This window comes from Brachycentrus maculatus, unplaced genomic scaffold, assembly GCF_059751285.1.
Source record: "Brachycentrus maculatus isolate JH-2025_06_01 unplaced genomic scaffold, ASM5975128v1 h1tg000519l, whole genome shotgun sequence".
NCBI lineage: Eukaryota > Metazoa > Arthropoda > Insecta > Trichoptera > Brachycentridae > Brachycentrus > Brachycentrus maculatus.
Genome location: NW_028281265.1, coordinates 127,109 through 148,770, shown reverse-complemented (window position 1 = coordinate 148,770; position 21,662 = coordinate 127,109). Strand labels below are relative to the sequence as shown.

The 21,662-nt window shown below is 33.0% G+C and overlaps 2 protein-coding genes across 2 annotated transcripts in view; both read right to left on the bottom strand.

Annotated features, from left to right (window-relative positions):
* The window catches only part of LOC148301766 (uncharacterized), a 35,580-nt gene extending 21,104 nt beyond the window's left edge, over positions 1-14,476 (bottom strand). Inside the window, exons 1-3 of the mRNA XM_088272756.1 lie at positions 14,346-14,476; positions 2,965-3,172; positions 1,366-1,523 (exon numbers count right to left, since the gene is read on the bottom strand). Of these exons, the coding sequence (XP_088128882.1) occupies positions 1,366-1,523; positions 2,965-3,172; positions 14,346-14,385 (406 nt within the window). The 5' untranslated portion in view covers positions 14,386-14,476. The remainder of the gene's footprint in view (positions 1-1,365; positions 1,524-2,964; positions 3,173-14,345) is intronic.
* Positions 14,477-14,681: 205 nt separating this feature from the next.
* On the bottom strand, positions 14,682-19,686 carry LOC148301765 (BTB/POZ domain-containing protein KCTD9-like). Its single transcript, XM_088272745.1, has 6 exons — positions 19,124-19,686; positions 18,028-18,227; positions 16,756-16,891; positions 16,170-16,244; positions 15,873-15,991; positions 14,682-14,887 (listed from the first exon to the last, which is right to left on the bottom strand). Exons 1-6 carry the CDS (start codon positions 19,632-19,634, stop codon positions 14,771-14,773), a joined length of 1,158 nt encoding a protein of 385 aa, XP_088128871.1. The 5' UTR covers positions 19,635-19,686; the 3' UTR covers positions 14,682-14,770.
* Between the last annotated feature and the right edge of the window lie 1,976 nt (positions 19,687-21,662).

Sequence of the window (21,662 nt, the reverse complement as noted above, 5' to 3'; positions counted from 1 at the left end):
AATAACAATCTAATTTAATATTACACCATAACTACAAGAATGTTTCAACTTTGCACATAAATTGAATGAGATTATCTACTTAGTACCAATAGTGAATTTGGATAAGCTATTCATTTGAAAAATGCACCAACTCTTAAGACTTCCAAAAAATGCCTGAAACATTACTATGTATCATTAGAACTGTCCATTGTAACATTCTTCCTTGTTTTCCTCTACATCTCCTCCCTCAACTCTTTACCAGATCCTACTTCTTTAGCCTTCATTGTTTTCATAAATTTAAAGTTCATTTAATATATGTTATAATTATTTCTTTATTTGTACTGCAATTAACACATTTCAGACAGGTATTTGTTATGCCTGCGGATCACTGGCGACGCGATTTGATAATTATGGACCTTAACAAAGAGATTGGTATAGAATATTTGTATAAAAACATTGGATAATTCTTTCTTTTCTGCCTTTGAAATGAGGCCGGCGCAGAAGGTAAAAATACCCTTCCCGTCCTTAAGTATCAATCCACCCAACGGATAGAAATACCTTTCCCATCTAAAGTGTGTTAACACTTTCTTTGCTTTGACCACGGCTCCATGTTTATGTCAATATTGCATCCACTCGTTGATGGGAGTAGTATTGAATAAAGATAAGGATTTGCAGCCGGTTGTATGTGTTTTGAAAACAGAAAGGAATACACTTATTGAAGATGTTTAAAAAGAAAGTAGAATTTGATTCTGAATAAAGTTATGGGTAAAACATTATTTGTTACACATTGGAACATGGTATATTCAATTTTTTTTATATACTTATATACAAGCAATATCTGGCCTTTAGTTTCAATTGGCTGTGTTAGGTTCCAACCTTGACAAGTATCACTTATTATGTCTTGGGTTGGTCGGAAGATATCGCTCCTTAGCAATAAGCCAGCCAATGTAAATATATATTTATGATTGTTCTCACCTCTACAATGTACTAGTCAAATAAAAAATAAAGAATTGTATACATAATGAGTACATTTTACTTTTATCAGGAACTAATTAAAAGCAAGTTTAAAAGGTCAACATTTTGATTGCGCAGTATTTAAAAATATATCCTTAATGTGTGGAAATCTATTTTAAAATATTTACTTGCACACAATATGTGTGTGTAAGTGGCACCGTGATACGGTTATGCGATTTATCGGAGTCACCAATACACACATTCCATAGAGGTCAATTCAAGATAATTTGGGAGTTCCGTGGTGATCACCTCCCAAAAGAAAACTTACAGATGTTTCCATACACCGCTCACTTCTTTCAACAACATCATACACCGAGATTTGTAAATTTTCAATTGTGCATGTTTTCGGAATGCACAGAAAATGTAAATTACCAATTAGAGTTCCTGTCTCCTCCAATCCTTTGACCGTCAGCGCCTTTAGGAAGTCCTCTTCAGTGGCATCTTCCTTTATGTTGACCTTCGTCATCAGGTAGGTCTTCACGCGCGGAGGCTGGACGTACAAGGTTTTACCGGACTGCAGGCATGTCAACCTGTACAATCAAATAATCCAATAAAAATCATTCTTTTCTAGAACAAAATCTCTACTTCGAACCTCCGAGATGAAGACTCTCCGATCTATAACCGGACACATTGCGAGACCGAGTAAGAAAAACTGATATCCGGAGCATGTGTAAAACAGAGGATATCGTAAGGCGGGGACGACAACGAAGGCGATACTGGAATGAGCATATAAACAGATGTCAGAAGACAGACTTCCACGTATCACCCTTCTAGGAAACTCTGAAGGACGCAGATCCCAAGACAGACCTCCAAAAAGGTGGAGAGATAGCTGAGAGTCAACATCCCAAAAGCGATAAGCGGACACAAACAGATCCTTAGGATCTACAAAATAAGAAGAGCATAAATCAACATTATAATGTTTCAACATCACTACAGTACTGGTTCGATTTCCAGGGGGGGTCAAATAAATAAAAGGTATTCTTTCATTCTAATATTTATTCAATATTATCGCGGACTGGTTTTACAATCTGTATTTATATAACTATTGTATATCATGGGTGTACTAGTGTGTAGCGGGTATTTTATTCAGGCTAAAAGCTTTAAATAACAGGGGTTATTCAAACAACGATTTTAGACATTTTTAGGTAATGTTTTACTTAGTAAATAACCACTATTTCAACCACCGTATTCAGTAGATTTTAAGAAATAGTGGTATTTAATAAGTAAAACATTGATTGAAAATGGATAGATTTCACCACAAAGTGACTGCCGAATCAATGAATGAAAAAGGATTTTAGAGTTAGAGTATACCCGGGATATGTATTAGTGTAACTGGTATTTGTTTATCTGATATAATTAGTATTAATTTAGATTGACAGTGACACGGATAATGAAAGCTTTTAAATGTAAATTCAAAGTAAAATCGAGACACAATTTTGTTTCACATTCTCTGTAAATTTCAGTTCATAAAAAAAATGTTTTGCAAGAGAAGGTCTATCAAGAACACCAGATGCTTCTGTATCAGATCTGGGAATGCGATAGGACAGCTTTCAATACCCTGGACTGATACCTGAAGCGGAGGGCTGATCACCTTTTCTTCCTGTGTTAGCAATCAAGATAACACTGCGTTTATATGATGCAGTGCCCTATGCAGCATTAGTTGCATATGAGGGTTTGTAGATAAAGAAAAGTGATTTAAGGAAACAAAATTTAAGGTCATTTATTTAGTACACTGCTTGGAAACTGTTTTTTTTTTACATTTTTTACGTCTCAAGATAGATGACGAAGAGTTTGGAAATCTGATTTTTAAAAAGCTTATGACCTGTCATGGGTTGGTGATCACTTTACACATATTTATACCATAATTCCATATCATAATTCACCTATGTGAAAGCGCCCTTGAGGTAGTATATTACAAAAATGGCGCTATGTAAATTTATCAATGTTTTAAATTATTATTATTGTTGTTACCTGGCAAGATCTTGTGCCTTATCAGGGCTGACCATGATGTGCTGGGCATCCTTGAATTCAGGCAGCTTGGCCAGTTCTGCGGCCCCGTCCTCAGAGCCAATAAACTTGGGGATGCGGTTGAAGGAGAACGTTGGCCTGATGCATAGCAGGTTCTTCTGGAAGTACTTCCATATGTCTCCACGGATAGACTTCTTCGAGACTTCCACCGCTGGAAAAGGGAAACAACGTATTTAGTACATAGTCCTTGAAATCCGGATAAAATAAGACTGCTATTTTTGAAAAAAACAAGATCAGCAAAATTGTATAATGTATAAGGGTTTGAAAATGTATTGGGGTTGACCGTACAGTACAATCTGGGGGAGTCTGGATGGTTCCATTTTCCTCACTCACATGAGCATACCATTGTCTCCTTCCCCACCTAACGACATCTTCGATCTTGCATATTTCCCTTTTTTTTCAAATGGTGATGATATAAGGAAATAATACAAGGCTGAGATAATCATTAAATAATTGATTGTCAATGTCATGAAAACATTGTTGTCGGGCAGTTTTTTTTATCAGCCGTGACCCTAAGTATACTTTTTAGTTTACTAATCGGAAGTAACTGCAAACCCAATTCCGATCTGTACAATGTTTTTTGGCGTCTCTCGCGCTCTACCAAAAGTAAGCAAATAAAATATAATGCTTATAAGCGTCTCCCGCTCTCTACCAACAGTGTGTTAAAGACACTTTTAAGCGTTTCCCGCAAACAATGTGTTAAGAAAGACGTGTTGAGATGGTTAGGGCATGTGAATGGAATAAGTAAAGAAAGAATCGTAAAATAAATTTTAGGCAAATGAAAAAATGAACTTGAAAGATAAATAAACCGTGGACCATAACTCACAAAATAGGATTGTTTTATGGGGCGAATGTAGTTGGTAATAAAAGCAGAAGATCGAGAAAAAATTGGCATGATCAAGTTTTTCAAATACTTGAAAGTGGTCAGGTCAGGAGTTGGAATAATCAGCGGGTGTGTATGATGAGATGCATGAATGTGGAAGAAGCGAAGATTGTTTGCCAACAGATTGGTGTGGCGTTCTATTCTCATTCTATATTGGAGGTAAGTAGTAAGATAAGCTGGGTACTACTTACTAGGGTAAGCAATAGAGGTAGGTAGTAAGGTAAGCTAGGTACTACTTAGTAAGGTAGGGAAGGTACTGGTTGCGTTTTTATATGTCACGCAGGTAAGTTAGGATAGGTACTGCTTTTATACAGGGTAAGCAGCATAACTTCCTTTTTTCAAAACATAATTAAACCAATAGTATGAATCAGATTTTTATCCAACAAATTTTACTTTTGAATTATTTATATTAACATCTCAACGTATGATGACAACTAAACTATATCGAGACAAAACTTTATAATTCCAACTGTCAAACGAGACTAATAGCATTCTGCTACAACATCAACTGACTTAATGGTGTGCATTTAAAAAAAGGAAGTTATGCTGCAGCACCCTGTATACATACTTTACATTGTCATTTTAAAAAATGCTCCTGAATAATAATTAGTTGTCATGTTGGAGCCATTTGAGATAGAGGTTTTTTTCAACTATCACATTACAATAAAAATAATACTTAAATTAATAAAGTGCAAAAAATTAATGTTTTAAAATTAAATCTGACACTATGAGCCAGTAATGAGAGTAAAAATTTTGTAGTTATGGACATGTCGCTCACTCCTTTCAAGAACGTCATAAATCAAAAATCGTCAATTTTCAGTTGTGCATGTTTTCGGAATGCCCACAAAATGTACTATATCCCAGCAAAAGAGGCATATTTTTAACTTAATATTTACCCGCTACAGGGCAGAAAGTTTTGTTTTTGCATTTTGAAGAAAAGGTATTGTGTTATTATTTTTTTAAATATGCTAAATATTTTTCAAATGGAGAAAAAAACCTTCAGGTTTTACCTAAAAAGATCTGTTGTACAGTAAAAAGTTCAATAAGTGGCTTGATATTTATTAATACATTGTATTATATTTTTAAATCTTAAAAACGTTCTCCTGAAAAATCAAGTTTTTTGATTTATGACGTTCTTGAAAGGAGTGAGCGATGTGTATAATCATTTTACATACAAATGGCCACTACAGAGAGTCTGATAATAAAACAAACTTTGTCAACATTTTATTTTAGTATGAAAAATGGACAGATGTTAAAACAATACTAATATAAAATGTTATCTCAATGTTCAAAATGTCTATGAACAAATAACAATGATTGTTTACAAAAGGCGAATATTACCAGGTGTTCATATAACAATATTAATGCATTGTTTAGTGCATTCAAATTCATAACTGACTTTTAGTTTAACAAATGGCCGTTTATAATGTTCGTTACCACATACTTATTTTAATGCAACTGATAAAAAAAAATCCAAGCAAAAAATGTCTGTTTGCAAATCAAATTTTAGATTATTTTTATGACATCTCAACATAGATGAAGAAGAATATGGAAGTCTGGGCATTTAAAGGGCTTACGATCGTCATGGGTTGGTTTTAGTGATCACTTTACACACGTGTAACATTCACCAATAACCCATGATTGACAACCACACTATTCAAATTCTTGGAACTTCTAGATATATTGGTTAAACTTAATACACAGTTCTTGAACTCGATAGACTTCATGAGAGATATCTATCGTGGAATGAGGCAAGCTTTTTATTAAGCAGAAACATTTTCATTTATATGCGAGGTTCGAAACATGGATTATATTCGCATACTTGAGAAACGCTAAGAACTTTTAACTAACTAACTAACTAACCATCACGCCGCTTCCCGCAGAGGTAGGCAGAGAGAATAGAGCGATACACCACTCTGTCCTTGCAAGAATTCTTCGCCTCTTCCACGTTCATGCATCTCCTCATACATACCCGCCGATTGTTACGACTCCTAACCTGAACACTTTCAAGTATTTGGCATACCTGATCGTGCCATGTTTTTCTCAGTCTTCCTCTGCTTCTTTTCCCACTAACATTCGCCACATAAATTTGTTTTACCGTTCTTTCCTCACTCATTCGTTCTACATGTCCAAACCATCTCAACACACCTTTCTTAATTTTATTGATAATGCTTATCTCAGCTTTGCATTCGTTCCTTATTTCACTATTCGCACATCTATCATACATCGTTTTGTCGCACATTCTTCTGAGAAATCGCATTTCTAAGAACTTTTAGGTGTTTGAAAATAGGAAACAAGTTGTGGAGGCATAGGGATATGCCACGAATCTTCGGTTTATTCCGTGACAGTAACACGGGAACATAATTGTAATGAAATTATATTCATATTTGCAACTTGCAATGAAATTATATCTATATTTTCAACTTACAATAAAATTGTATTCATATTCGCAACTTGTATTGAAATAATATTCATATTTGCAACTTGTATTGAAATAATATTCATATTTGCAACTTGTATTGAAATAATATTCATATTTGCAAATTGTACTGAAATAATATTTATATTTGCAGCTTGTGATTAAATTATATTCTTATATGCAACTTTTAATGAAATTGTATTCATATTTGCAACTTGTAATGAAATAATATTCATATTTGCACCTTGCAATGAAATTGTATTCATATTTACAACTTGTATTGAAATAATATTCATATTTGCTACTTGTAATGAAATTATATTCATATTTGCAACTTGTAATAAAATAATATTTATATTTGCAACTTGTAATAAATTAATATTCATATTTCCAACTTGAATTGAAATAATATTTATATTTGCAACTTGTATTGAAATAATATTTATTGATTAAAATTATATTAATATTTGCAACTTGTAATGAAATCATATTCATATTTGCAACCAATCATCAAAGGTTAGATCGAGGGTCGAAGAGGTGTCGGAAGAAGTCAGATGTCCTGGCTCCATAATATACACGAATGGATAGGGATTACAGAACATCAAAGAGTTGTTTCGGACTGCCCAAAATAGTGACACATTCTCAAGTGACACAAGTGATAGTCAACGTAGGGGGGGATACGACACGTAAAGAAGAAGAAGATTCATATTTTTATATCGCTCACTCCTTTCAAGAACGTCATAAATCAAAAATCGTCAATTTTCAGTTGTGCATGTTTTCGGAATGCCCAGAAAATGTACTATATATCCAGCAAACGTGGCATATTTTTAACTTAATTATTTACCCGCTACAGGGCTGAAAGTGTTGTTTTGGCATTTTGAAGACAAGGTATTGTTTAATTATTTTTTTAAATAAAGTAAATATTTTTCAAATGGAGAAAAAACCTTCAGGTTTTACCTAAAAAGATTTGTTGCACAGCAAAAAGTTCAATGATATTTATTTTTAATACATTGTATTATATTTTTAAACTTTAAAAACATTCTTTCTCCTGCAAACTCAAGTTTTTTGATTTGACGTTCTTGAAAGAAGTGAGCGATATGTTACCAGTATGAAAACGAAAATTGCAATATTTTTCATATAAAAGTGTAAGCCACAACACTGCAAACATTTTAATGGAAAACGTTAGATAATATTTAGAATGATAACACAATTATTACATTATTGAACACTTTTTACTTAAATTATTCAATAATATTACGTGTTATCAACAGTCAGCAACGTTAAGTATGTCAATGATAGCAAATTATTTAACACATGTGGTTAAACATTTGATGTATAATAACCTGCCATTTACTACAAAAGATACTAAAAATATTTTGGAACTAAAATTATTTGTAAAAAAAAATGGCTACTTGATTTGGACCCGAGAACTGCATTGAGAAGGTCACCCCATCAAAGCAGTTGACTAGTTTAAATAGTGTAATGTGTTAATCTCTTCAATAATCTTTTCAATAAATAACTCGGCAGCTTTATGGATTTGCAAATAATATGTAATACACCGATGAAACTAACTCGGTGTAAATAGATTATTATCCAAGGTGAAACAGAAATAACATCACATCACTTATTAACACAGATGAATAAATATTAAATAATAATAATAATAAGTACCTTGAATAATTACCATATTTTTATTGAAAATTTTGACGTTGTTTCAAAGTCTGATTAGGGAAAAATAAAAATTATTTTTACATATATAATGCTAAATGAATATTGTTTTATTAGTATAATAGACATCGCTCACTCCTTTTAACAACATCATATATCAAAAATTGTAAGTTTTCAGTTGTGCATGTTTTCAGAATGCCCAAAAAATGTACTATATCCCAGCAAAAGCGGCATATTTTTAACTTAATATTTACCCGCTACAGGGCAGAAAGTGTTGTTTTTGCATTTTGAAGAAAGGGTACTGTTTAATTATTTTTTCAAATTTACTCAATATTTTTCAAATGGAGAAAAAACCTTCAGGTTTTACCTAAAAAGATCTGTTGCACAGTAAAAAGTTCAATAAGTGGCTTGATATTTATTTTTTATACATTTTATTATATTCTTAAACTTTAAAAATGATCTCTTGAAAAATCAAGTTTTTTTTATATATGACGTTGTTGAAAAGAGTGAGCGACATGTTATGCTAAAAGTTAATGTCTTTTTTTTTCTTCATTAACGTCCATAGCCAATTTGTAAATAATATATTACATGTATACTTTATGATAAAATAATATGCTTCTCTTTTTAAGTACATTATTGGTTCGTAAAGCACTTATCTGAACAAGGATGAACATATAAAAAACCAGGAATTATGCATTAGCCTGAAATATTGTAATTATTATTGCTTTACAGTTAGGGAGTGACATATTCCATATATCGATATGGTCCGCGAAATCATTGCTGAGGTTTTGCATTCGGTGTATAGGAGTATTGAATCCAGACACTGTCCGGCTGTTATTACAATAAAATATACAACGGTTTTCATTTTGTTCAATATGTAACAAATGGTGATATTAGACATATGAAACACATTTGTAATTTTTTTCTTTTAACATTCCCTACGGATGACACATATACGAATCTTTAATATTCCAATTTTTGGCATCTCAACATAGATAAAGAAGAATACGAAAGTCTTGGTATTTACAAGGCTTACGACCTGTTATAGGCTGGTTAAGTGATCACTTTACACATATGTAACATTCACCTGTTCTACCCAAGATTGACAACCACACTACTCAAATTTTTGGTACTCCTAGATATATTTCCTTCATATAAATTAAGATCTATTTATTAATGTATTAATTTGATGCAGTGCCATATGCATCATTAAGTGCAGATGAAGAATAAGAAGAAGAATAATTCAATTTAATAAACTCCGTCCGCTATATACGAAATATATTTTGAATGCAACATAAATATGTGGCAGTATACAATTTATCGAAGCGTTTTGCTGATCTATAAAAACATTACAAGTTAATAAACAGTGTGTTCAAATAAAGTCAGCGGTAAGTTGAGAATATAGAAAAGGAATAATATTTTTCTCAGAAATTGATATAAGATGTTTACAGTAAGCATACCGGCCAGATAATAGTAGTGAATAATCAGCACCTTTCACGAGGGTTAAATTACAAGTCGGTAAAATGATGGGAAATATGTAGACATTGAAATGAATGGCAATGTGATGAATCAAATTCTGTGAAATTGTTTGTCTCAGGCCATCTACAGCGGTACTAATATTACCATCACGCTTTGTGATAAGGGATGGACTAGGACAAAGCACACTTAATGTCTATAGACATTGTGTTCATTGGAACAGATCTTTTTTTTAAATGTAGCAAATGGCTCAAAGAATCGCAAAACAAAAGTGGAGCTGGGCAGGTCGTGTGGCACGTATGTCTAAGGATAGATGGACGAAGAAGGTGCTTGACTTGAGGCCTAGAACAGGACGCAGAAGCGTGGATAGGCCCCAGACAAGATGGTCTGATGATATTGAAAATGTGGCGGGCCTGCACTGGAAGAGAGTCGCGTCCAACAGAGAACTGTGGAAGTCCAAGAGGGATGCCTTTGTTCAATACTGGACTCAAGAAGAAGGCTGAAGTAAGTAAGTATAATGCACTCGGATGTTGCGAGTGCATTAGGTACAGGAGTTGTTCCTCGAACGATTGCCAGTGACTGCTAATGTCACTTTTCCGAGGTGGCAGGCGATACGGAAAGAGAACAGCCCTCGGCCGGCCAATAACATGCAAAGCCCGGGAAAATATATAAACAGAGAATTTCAATATTATAGGTAACTCAACTTGAGATGAAACATATAAAAAATTTATACAAAAAAAGATGGAAGTCTGAGTTATCATATCAAGTTAAGACAACTATAATATTAAATATCATATATAGCTCGCTCCTTTCAATAATGTTATATATCAAAAATTGACAATTTTCAGTTGTGCATGTTTTCGGAATGCCCAGAAAATGTACTATATCCTAGCAAAAGCGACATATTTTTAGCCTAATGTTTACCCGCTACAGGGCAGAAAGAGTTGTTTTTGCATTTTGAAGAAAAGGTATTGATTAATAAATTTTTTTAATATACTAAATATTTTTCAAATGGAGAAAAAACATTCAGATTTTACCTAAAACGATCTGGTGCACAGTAAAAAGTTCAATAAGTGGCTTGATATTTATTTTTAATACGTTTTATTATATTATTAAACTTTAAAAACAATCTCCTAAAAAATAAAGTTTTTTGGTATATGACTTTGTTGAAAGGAGTAAGCGATATGAGGTGTCTGAGAAAAAATAATATCGTCATGACTTGCTCCAAATGACTTCACAGAAAAGATCAAGACCTGTGCTAATTCTAAGTCTTATGCATACGGAGTGGGTCTTGTACATATAAATCATAAGAACAGAAATATTAATTATCTTTTAATTTAAAAAAAAAAGTTATTTATGTAAATATATAATATTGAATTCCTATGTTATATTCTGGTAGTCTATTATAATTATCATCATACAAACTAAGTTACAAAACAATTAAAAATAAATAATTATTAAGTGCCGAGTTTAATTTGTCTGAGGAAATTATCGAGGATATTAGTAATGTCATAAGTCTGACCTCTCAAGATAGTCATCCCACGCATACACAAGTCGGTAATAAAATGCAGTGCTTCCTTGGATTAAAGAAGTAATGTTTTTTTTCATTATTTATTCTATTAGACACTGAATTATTTACCCTACGGATGATACACCAATATCATAGGTATCACATTTATATGAAAAAAGATGGAAGTCTGAGCGTCCCAGGGCTTACGACCTAGCACTTGGCTGCTGGGTATATGAAAGAACTAAGCATCAAGATGATCACTTAAGCCAGCCAAATGCCAGGTAGTAAGCGCCTGGGATGCTTAGAATTAGTATGTTTTTACATTTGCAAATCAGCCGCCGTTTAAACCACGCCCCCATTCGTTGTAGTTCATATTATAAAGATACTTTCGTGTGATATCTACAAATCAGTAAAGAAAGCTTTTTGTAATGCATTATTTGTTATAATTTTAATACAAATTTATTGACAACACTTGACCAAAGATGTCCCTGTAAGGATAGAATTATCCTTTTGATTGAAATATCAACTAAAATCACTGACCAGTCTGATGATGTCGGTAACGACGAAACCCGGTCGCTGGTCAAATAAAAAAGTGAAAAAGCTAAAAATATTGGTTTTAATCTAATAATATATTAAAAATGCAATTCCATCACGAAGTGTCAGTGGAAAATATAAATCTATTAAAATCAGTGAGAAATTTTACATCCCAGGAGTAATATTTTATTGAGTTATTTTTTCATGTTAATTTATCACATTTCTGATCTAGACACACGATTAAATACGTGCGTAATAGTTTTATGTACCATATTTATTGGTAAAACAGTAAAAGTTATAATTTTATGAGATAGTTTATTATTATAACTCGGTTGAATTTGAGCGCCGTTGACGCCACAGCCACGCGCGCGGCGTGGCTGTGGTGTGTAATTGGTCAGCTGTTGGACCGCGCACTAAACATCAAATGTTTAGTGCGCGGTACCTTTTTCTGCATTTAAGATTATTTATATGTTTGTTCTCGTTTTATCAGGTGCAAAATATTAGCGCCCCCTTGTTTGACAACCCGTATCACCTCCCCTCCGGGCGGGGCAACTTACTTACTTGCGGGGATACATTCAATTAGTGTCTTTATATACATGTTTTGAAAAAAAACTGATATGCGGATGGGTTAAACAAAACAGATGTTTCATCCCAAGTTAAAGCACCTATCCTCATGCGCTACCTAAAGAAGTAATATTTTATTCCTGTTCAGACAAATATTAATAGCCAACAAAAGTCATGTGATCCTTTTCAACCTTTAGCGTAGGCACAATATTTTTTGCATTTCTTCTTCTAACCCTTATCCGCACTCAATGGTGCATAGGGCACTGCATTGTAATGACACAGTGTAATCTTGATTGTTACTTGGATTAAGGCGCTCCTGCGCTGCAGGAACCAATCCAGGGTAATATCAAATATTAGAGTGTAAAACCACTCATATTTATTTTCACCCCCCACCTGGGAATCGAACCCGGGAACTCCATCACGGTTGCTAAACACGCTAACCATTGCACCACGGAGGCATACAACATTTTTACATTCTGCAAAACCAGATCCAGAACTGTTACTATTCCCTTATTTTAAGTTTTTATGTTATGGATTGAAAAATGAAACTAGAGTGTTTATTTTGTGTGAACGTAGGACAATGCGTTGAGCGGTTATGTCTGATTCCAAGTACAAGGTTTACCCTTGATGTTGCTCATTGAGAGAATTGATTGTTTCAAGTACTTGGGGTGTACATAACGAAAAAATGGCAGCATTCATAAAGAGCTGCGTTTAGTGTTTGCGGGCACCACATTCAACAATATGAAGACCGTCTAGAGATTGGATTTGTGCTCGGTGAAGACCAAATGCCACCTATATAATGACTGCATTGCTCCTATTCTCTTATACGGTTGTGAAACATGGCACATTACAAGGGCCCAGAGCAACCGTATACTCAGTTTTGAAGATAAATGCCTGTGAAGAATTTTAGGCGTGCGGTGGTTTTACTTCATGGGGAATAAGGAAATATGACATAAGACGCAGAAACCTATGGTCACAAATGTCGCCAAGAAAAGGTTATTTCGTTGGATAGGCATGCCTCCCGAGAGCCTTAATCAAGCTTGCCTCTTTTACAAGGTATCAGGTTCCCAGCACCCAAGACGTCCGCTGCTGACAATCCATCAGCAGTTTTCGTCTGAACTTCGAGACGCAGACCTCACTTGAAAATGCAAGGGAGCTGGTGGCCAACAGAAGAACCTGAAGGTATTTTGTGATGGACTCCATATGCTCCACATAGGAAAGGAATATGGCCAGGAAGAATATGTATGACTGCATGTAAAAGATGTTTAAATTCCAAAAAAATAGCATGTGCTTTACCATAGTACAAGGAGTGTGTACGCTAATTCTGAATAAAGTACTAAATAAATAAATTAATAATCTTAATATGTTTCACTGTTTTGAATAAAAAATTTGATCATAATGTATGGTATTGACCTATTTGAACATTTTAATAATTAATATGTGTAACTCTCCTTCACACTGATGGAACAAGTAGGTACTTTAAAATCAATATGGAGTTCATTTTATTATGCATGGAAGTGAAGACTGCATCGCCTATTTAGTATATAATTATGTGTTATATGTTTTATTTTTTAGAGTAAAATGTTTTTTTTTTCATTTTAATATTGATAAAACTAATGTTCTTACTCATTGTACCTAGCCTTGAAAAAAAATTACCCACTAACAAAATTGCAACAATTATTTATTATTTTCACAAAAACATGATATAATATACAGTAATTTTTTTTTTTTAAACTTGCTATTTAACAAATAATGTATACTTAAGGACAATTCAATTACCTCCAATCATGTAAAAAACATGCGAGTTACGATATTTGCATACGCGTAGGTAGTTTCTGACACTAGAAAACACGAACTCAATGCCGCAAATTCTATTCCCAAAAGGGCGTGCAAATGTAAAACCAACTATCGGAAATACTAAAATCTAAACGTTAAATGCTTAACTGGATCCCAGATATCAAGTAAATAAAGCGGCACGACGCTTATCAATCTTGACAAAGTTATCGGCCGCTCATTAAACACCTCAAAATTCTGAAAAAACGCATGTTGAACCTAAAATTCGGAACAAAATTTAAGACATTTCCACTGAAAATAAGTTCTGGAACCCGAGCATAGCAACACAAGAAATGACACTCTTGTTTTTAATGCTAAACAAAACATCTGCAGGTGAAATTCCATGTCAAAATTGTCAATGCACCAAAAAAAAAATACGCCGAACGGCAACAATATTATTTCATATACCACACAAAATAATTATAATTTAAACTTACGGGTTGCCTCCGAAGCCTGCGAGCTATCTCCGTTCAACATAATGAGTTTTCAAAAGATGTTAATTTATTTATCACAAATGTGCAGTCGCATCTGACAACGACGAACTACCGACAAACGCCGAATTTATTGTGAAATCGTGAATGCAGGTATTGCACAACTCGTCATAGGTAAAAATAGATTTCAAAACAAGTGAAGCTAACTTCAAGTTGTTCAATTAAGACACCATTTGGATTTGTCAACACACCAATGAAACTCGGCCATTTTTAATCCAGATAGTGTGTATTAAAATGTAGGACATTGGGAAGGATTGACAACATACAGAAATAAAATAAATATTGTCAGTAATTTATTTTTTTAAAGTTTATTTGACATTTTCTAATAAATAAGTAAGCATAAAAATACAAAATCATTCAAATTTTTTTATTCAACGGACGGTTTGAGACATATGGAGCGGAGTAAGCATTAATTCGAAAGTCGCATCTTTTAAATTTGCGCCTCTTAAGTTGGCTTCATGCAAGTCACTGCCAGAAAGATCACAGTTCTGCAAGAATAAAAAGGCGGTAATTTTTAAATACATCACAGTTCTCAATTTAACGTTATATTTTTGCGCATAAAAAATGACGGTCATTGAAGGGTCCTTATATTTAAACCCAATATGGAAGTTGACACAATATTATCACCGAATGCCGGGGGCATGCAGTGAAAAAAAATAAAATGAGAATATTTATGTTTTTCACTTTGCAGAGGTATAAATGGCACAAAATAAAGCACACATTCAAAACTCAACAGTAGTGTTATGGCAGTTTTAGTAGTTACAAATGAACCAAGTTACTATGAAAACAACCATTTTGTCATCATTTGTAGTCAACTATTTTTATGTAATTAATCTTTTGTATAAGGTTCGTATTTAATTCTAATAGTAGCCCGGGTGATTAGCAAGCAGACCAAGTCACTAAACAAACTCACAATATGTAGATTGCGCATATCAAAAGGGATAGGTTGCTTATATGATGGGTTTGCACAAACATATGTTTTCTAGTCCCTTTTTACTTTTATGTATGACCAATAATGCTTTTTACTGGACTGGTCACAGACAATAAAGTTCAGTAGTAGATATTTTTATCCGCAAATTATTTATTTGGCAGTATAAATAATAATAAAAAATACAAAAAAAACTAGAGGTAAAATAACTTAAAATTTTAAAAAAATACTTATTTGGCAGTATAAATAATTTTAAAAAATAAAAACAAACTAGAGGTAAAATAACTGTGAACAGACTGTATCTTGGATTTCTGAATTACACATGTGATTATATTTAGAGTAAGGGGTTGGTGGTGTAACCTCCTTGAATATAAACATGATTCATTCCGATGTACATAATTCCAAAAATATTGAGCCAAATTTGCATGGTGGATAATAGAGATGGGTAAATGAGGTGTACACAAAAATCTTTCTTCATGAACACTCCTGGTGGGTAGGTACTTGTTATTTTTAAATACTAATTTGAAAATATTGTTGTTACAAACCTCCAAATCGGCCCCAGCCAATACTGCGGCTCGTAGATCACAGTTTTGTAAATTTGCATTTTTCAGTGTGGCCACACGCAAATTCACACCGGCCATATTACTGCCCTCCATATCAGCTCCTGTAAATAATTTTTATTTATTGAATCCTTTATTTTTAAATTTTATTCTTATTTATTAATATTATATGGGAACCGCAAGAGATAAACCAATCAGATTGTGTTTTTCATGACATCACCAGTGCACTTATGTAAAATTGATATTTTATACCTACTCATCAAAAATTGTACACAATAATACCTTTTAAATTAACACCTTCCAAAACAGCTTTAATACCCAAAGGGTCTTCTAAATTACAGCTTCTTAAAATGGCTCCTAGAAAAATAAAAAGAATTGCAGTTTTCATGTATTTATTTATTAATTTTACATGAATTCCTGGAGGGATTTTACAAATACATTAGAAGAAAAAAAAAACCTAGCAAATATGTGAAAAAATAAAGAGGAGAGGATAACAAAAGGAAAATATGATGAACTTAAATGAAATTACATATAAATTTGAAATACTTGGAAGTGGATAAGTCAGAAGTCAGAATAATCGGTGGGGATGGGAAAAAATGTGGAAAAGGTGAAGAATTTTTGCAAAGACAGAGTGGTGTGGGGTTCTGTTCTCTCTGTATACTTCTTCGAAAAGCGACATGATGGTTAATTAGTAAAAATACCTGTCACCTGTTACAATTTTTACCTGTATGGATAGATTTTTTTTAAATATGCATATGTATTCGAAAGCAAAGTTGTGTTAAAATATTTAACAAAGTTGTGTTATAAATTTTGAACAAACTCAAATTTACATTTTCATTTAAATAAATTTATAGAATTAGTTATGTACCTTCCATGTTAGCACATAAAGCTTTCACACTTAGAAGCTGTGCACCCTCCAAATTGGCAAACGATAGATCCGCTCTTTCTAAGCAACAATGGGAGAGATTTGCTCCAACCAAATTACATCTGGATAAGCAAGCATACTGAAAAAAAATTGATACTATTTACGACATTCACTTTGGATCGGACATCAAGCAGCATTATATTATATTATTTATCGATTCGGCATTGCCTTTGTGGAATAACATGTTCATTATGATATGTTTTATTTTCACCTGTAGATAAAAACATTTGTTGTTTTCGAAACTAGTGTGTAATGAAATAAAACTCCATTTTTAATTAATGTTTTACTTAGTAAATACCACGATTTCTAAAAATCTACTGTGACACGTGTTTCGATGCATTCCACATCATTCTCAAACACTGTGTACGTTGTTTGTTTCATATGGTGTTAGTTTCATACGGTGTTTGTTTCATACGGTGTTTGTTTCATACGGTGTTTGTTTCATACGGTGTTTGTTTCATACGGTGTTTTATACATTGTTTGTTTCATACGATGTTTGAAAATGATGTGGAATGCATCAAAACACGTGTCACAGTAGATTTAAGAAATAGTGGTATTTACTAAGTAAAATACTAATTAAAAAAGGATAGATTTTACCACAAAGTGACTGCCGAATCAATTAATGAAATAAAACTCATTAAGTGGTATTGTACATGTTAATTTTTGTTTAAAATGGGCATTATATTAACCTGAAAATTTATTGTAAAGTCGATACAACAATTAAAAATTTCAAGACATTACACGAGGAAGTCCCAATTATCATGTCCTCTTATTGTTATTTTGCTGTTCATTTTTTTTATCTAAAGTTGACTTTTCTTAAAATCCATTATCATACGTGTTTTAATGACTTCCGCATCAATTTCAAGCACTATGATGTGGAATGCATCAAAACACGTACCACAATACATTTTAGAAAATAGTGGTATTTACCAAATGAAATTCAAATTAAAAATGGATAGACGTTACCACAAAATAACTGCTGAATCAATAATTTTTTTTGATTAACAGAATTTGAATTATAAGTTGAAATTCAACATTGTTGTACATTCTTCCTTTAGACTAATTTTTATTTAAATTGAGTACAGCTTACAAAAACAGGACAATGTCCTTTGCCTGCCTCTTTTGATAATGGGCATTTCCCAGTATTCTACAGACACACAACTTTAGACACTCATCTTTTACCGGTTTTACATCAAATTGATGTATTATAATTACCTTGAAATTAATATTCCTTAAATCTAGCCTGTTTAAGTCAGCACCAGCTAAATTGACACCTTGAAATCGGAGGTCATCATTTGTGGTCGTCAATACAAGACCTTTTATAACTTCTTGACGGGTGAGAGGGGCATTGTCTGTAGTCTTAGCTACCTCATTCTGTATATGTCTTTCTAACTGCGGCACCATTGATTCAATTCCTGAAAAAAAGAGTAATCATGTCTATTATTTATTTATTCAAAATCATAACTTAATGTGTATTAATTCGTTGTAATAATATTTGTTGGATCAGTTTCTAAAATATTCATAAAAGTATCACAGAGGTGTCAAAATTCTCCTACATCTTGCAACACCGAAGTGTCCAGAACGAATTCAATTTAAATTGTGCTAGATAATGTTTGAACCCTCATACTAAATGGCCCCAAAATATATTTTGGACTTGTGTATGTTAGAGAGTATTAAATTTAGATAATCCACACTTAGGCCAACTTCTGAGTCAAGCGGAGGAAAACTCTCAATTATAACGCCAACCCTGCGCCAAGTTTGAGTATAGAGCCTTTGTAGTGGCAGACTCTGCTGCATGGAACTTTTTGCCTACTAATTTGAAGATTATGCAGAATCCCAATCAGTTACTATCTTAGTTTATATTAAGCTACCTAGTCGCCTAGTGCTTTTTTTTGTGGGAAATGGATATAATTTATGTCAAAACGTTACCTATCAGGTGATTTATTTTTAAGAATAAGCCAGCATAAAGAAATATACAGATAAAAACCCTAGATTACTCACAGTAATCAAAATAAAACTACAAGAAATTGAAAAAACAGAAAATTTAGACTAGTAAGAACCATCTAAATAGACATTTAAAAGTATGTAGAAAAATCTTTAGTAACTAAATAAAAAGTAAATTAAAATGGAAGAAAATAGTTGCTATTGATAATGCTTCAGTTTTATATTCTATTGATTTGGAGACATTCTTTTGATGTCTGAGATTGAAAAATCATCAGAAAGTATAAAATATTGTGTCGGGTTGTCGTCCCGTGGTTAGTGTCGCGTGGTGAGTTGAGAAAAAATATACAAAAGAGAACATATAACATACCATAAAATTTTGCCTCTTCGAGTATTCCTTGAGGGTTTACTCCACTGTCAATAATAATTTGACCATTTCGAAGGTAGTTCAAGATTGGTTCAAAATACATAGGACTTCTGTCAATCAAAAAAGCTCCAGTTGAATCTTTTGCACTGGGAGTCATAAAGAACTTGTCATTTTCTTCGGCGAACATCCTCGCTAACATGGAAAACGGCTCTTTTTCTGTAATATTCGATTTTGAAGTTGTAAAATGTTTTCCTCCTACATTCAACGTAATCCAGCCATTTGAGCAATCAGAAGTACCCCCAAGAAAATTTTCACCGGCAGAAATATATAACACATCATTGTCTCGAATCAGTTCTATGTCGTCTATCTCTCCGCCCGATGATAAATATATTCTTTTAGCTGTAATTTTCAATTTTTCTCCAGTAGATATTAAAAAATCGTCGAAGGAATCACACAGAGCGACAACTTTTCCATTGGACTGTGAACCATTACGATAAATTGTTACTCTTTTCATATTATTAAACTGAAGTTGTGCCCTATATTCCTAATGACAAAGACGTCATAACTGGTCATAACAAAACGAAAACGTCAATTTGACGTTTGTAAATCATAGACGAAACACGTAAATATAAAAACCATAGACATATATTTTTAGTGTGTCTAATTTATGAAGGTAGGTACTGAGTTGTGTGTACTATTTTTTGTATTTTTTTTTATCACGTTTTATTTTTACCAAAGTCTGAAAAAACAAATATTTTTTACAGTACGAAGAATGCAATTTAGGAAAATATAGCTGGACAATAGTAAAATGCAGCTCTCCAAATATGTTATTTCGAATTCACTTTTTTAAATTGTGTCATTTTTTATCACAGAGCCCATACGTAGGACGGCTTATGTGTACTCATGTGTATTTTATCTATTTTAAATTTAACCATAAAACCTAGTAATATTCACGTATTACAATTTTGGAATCTAATAAAATAGCTATTTTTTGTAAAATTTCAAATCTTTATCAGCTAAAGTGAGTTTTTTTTTTATTATTTATTATTATTTGAATAGGTCTCTTACTCTCTAGGGTGGTGACCGACCGGACCGTAACATCGCTCGCGGCGAGCATCAGCGAGCATCCGAAACTATGGATAGAGCGCTCGGCTCACTGTTTTAATTGCCTGAATGCTCGCATCGTAACGTGTTACGTTACGACGAAATGACTACGGTCAGTCTCCACCTTTAGGTGCACAAAACCATATATTTTATCAAACTTTACACACATACAACGAAATTAGAAATGAACGTGCGTTTAAGTTACAATCAATGCAAGAACGTGTGCACGTGAGCATCGCCCCAATGACTAAATGAATTGTTTTTGAAATCCCAAATTAAGATAAAATAAATATTTAATAATGGGCAGAATTAAAACAGACAAAGCTTAATTGTCAGATTTGTTAAGGCCCAGACTTCCACATTCCCTTTTTAAAAAAATGCTTTTATCTCCGTTGACATAACATATATACATATAAAAATTAAGTTTTTTTTTTAAATTTTTTGTACACGAACGATTAATAATAAAATTTTAAGTATGATTGTGTACTTTACAGAGATCGGGTATTTAATTCCAATGGAAAGATACACGTCAACAATACAGTGTATTTTTTTTACAAATAACTATTTATTTTTCTTATTCTTACCCTCATCCGCACCCGCATAGGACACTGCATCAAATTGACGCAATGTTATGTTGATCGTTAATTATATAATGGCAAGGCGATCAAGTTGAAGGATTCTGATACCAGTCCAGGGTAATATAAAAAAACATAATGGTGATACAACACTTAATGGTATTTTTATCCCCCTGGGAATAGAACCCGGAACCTCCAGCATGGTAACTTATATGAAGGTGAACATATTTATTTACGTAACATGAAATTACTGACAATGCAAATCGACGACGGACTTCAAAATGCTAAAATTTTTAGAAATAATATAGCAGAATGTTAAAATTGTCTACAATATGAGGTAAATGCCTAATCTTTCCGTTGCAATTTTCCCCCAGATTGGCGTACATTTCAATTAATCATTTTTACACCTACGCCCAAAATTTCTGAGTTTTACTCTAAAATATTCGTTTCAGTAAATAGTAGCTACGAATTCATAAATATCAGCGTGCATTAAACGGACAGACATATTTAACATTAATTTGTTTAGAATGGTACACAAATCTTGAAATAAACCCCTGAGGATTGCATTCCAAGAACATAATAAATGTGAATGTATCTTGTTTTAAACATAGGGATTTGTCTAATGTATATTTAAGAGAATTTATTTGTCCGCCTCCGTAGTGTAATGGTCAGCATGCTCGCCTACCGTTCTGGAGGTCCCGGGTTCGATTCCCAGGGGGGTTCAATAAATATAAGTGATTTTTTCACTCTAATATTTATTCAATACTACACTGGACTGGTACCTGAAGTGGAGGGCTGATCACCTTTCCTTCATGTGTAATCAATCGAGATAACACTGCGTTTATGTGAAGCAGTGCCCTATG

Excerpts from the sequence above, each read along its gene's own strand:
- LOC148301765 (XM_088272745.1), bottom strand. The coding sequence starts at position 19,634 with ATGAAAAGAGTAACAATTTATCGTAATGGTTCACAGTCCAATGGAAAA. Across the intron at positions 16,245-16,755 it reads TTTATGTGCTAACATGGAAG|GAGCCATTTTAAGAAGCTGT; the intron begins GTACATAACTAA and ends TTATTTTTCTAG. Across the intron at positions 14,888-15,872 it reads TGGCTGGGGCCGATTTGGAG|AACTGTGATCTTTCTGGCAG; the intron begins GTTTGTAACAAC and ends TTATTCTTGCAG.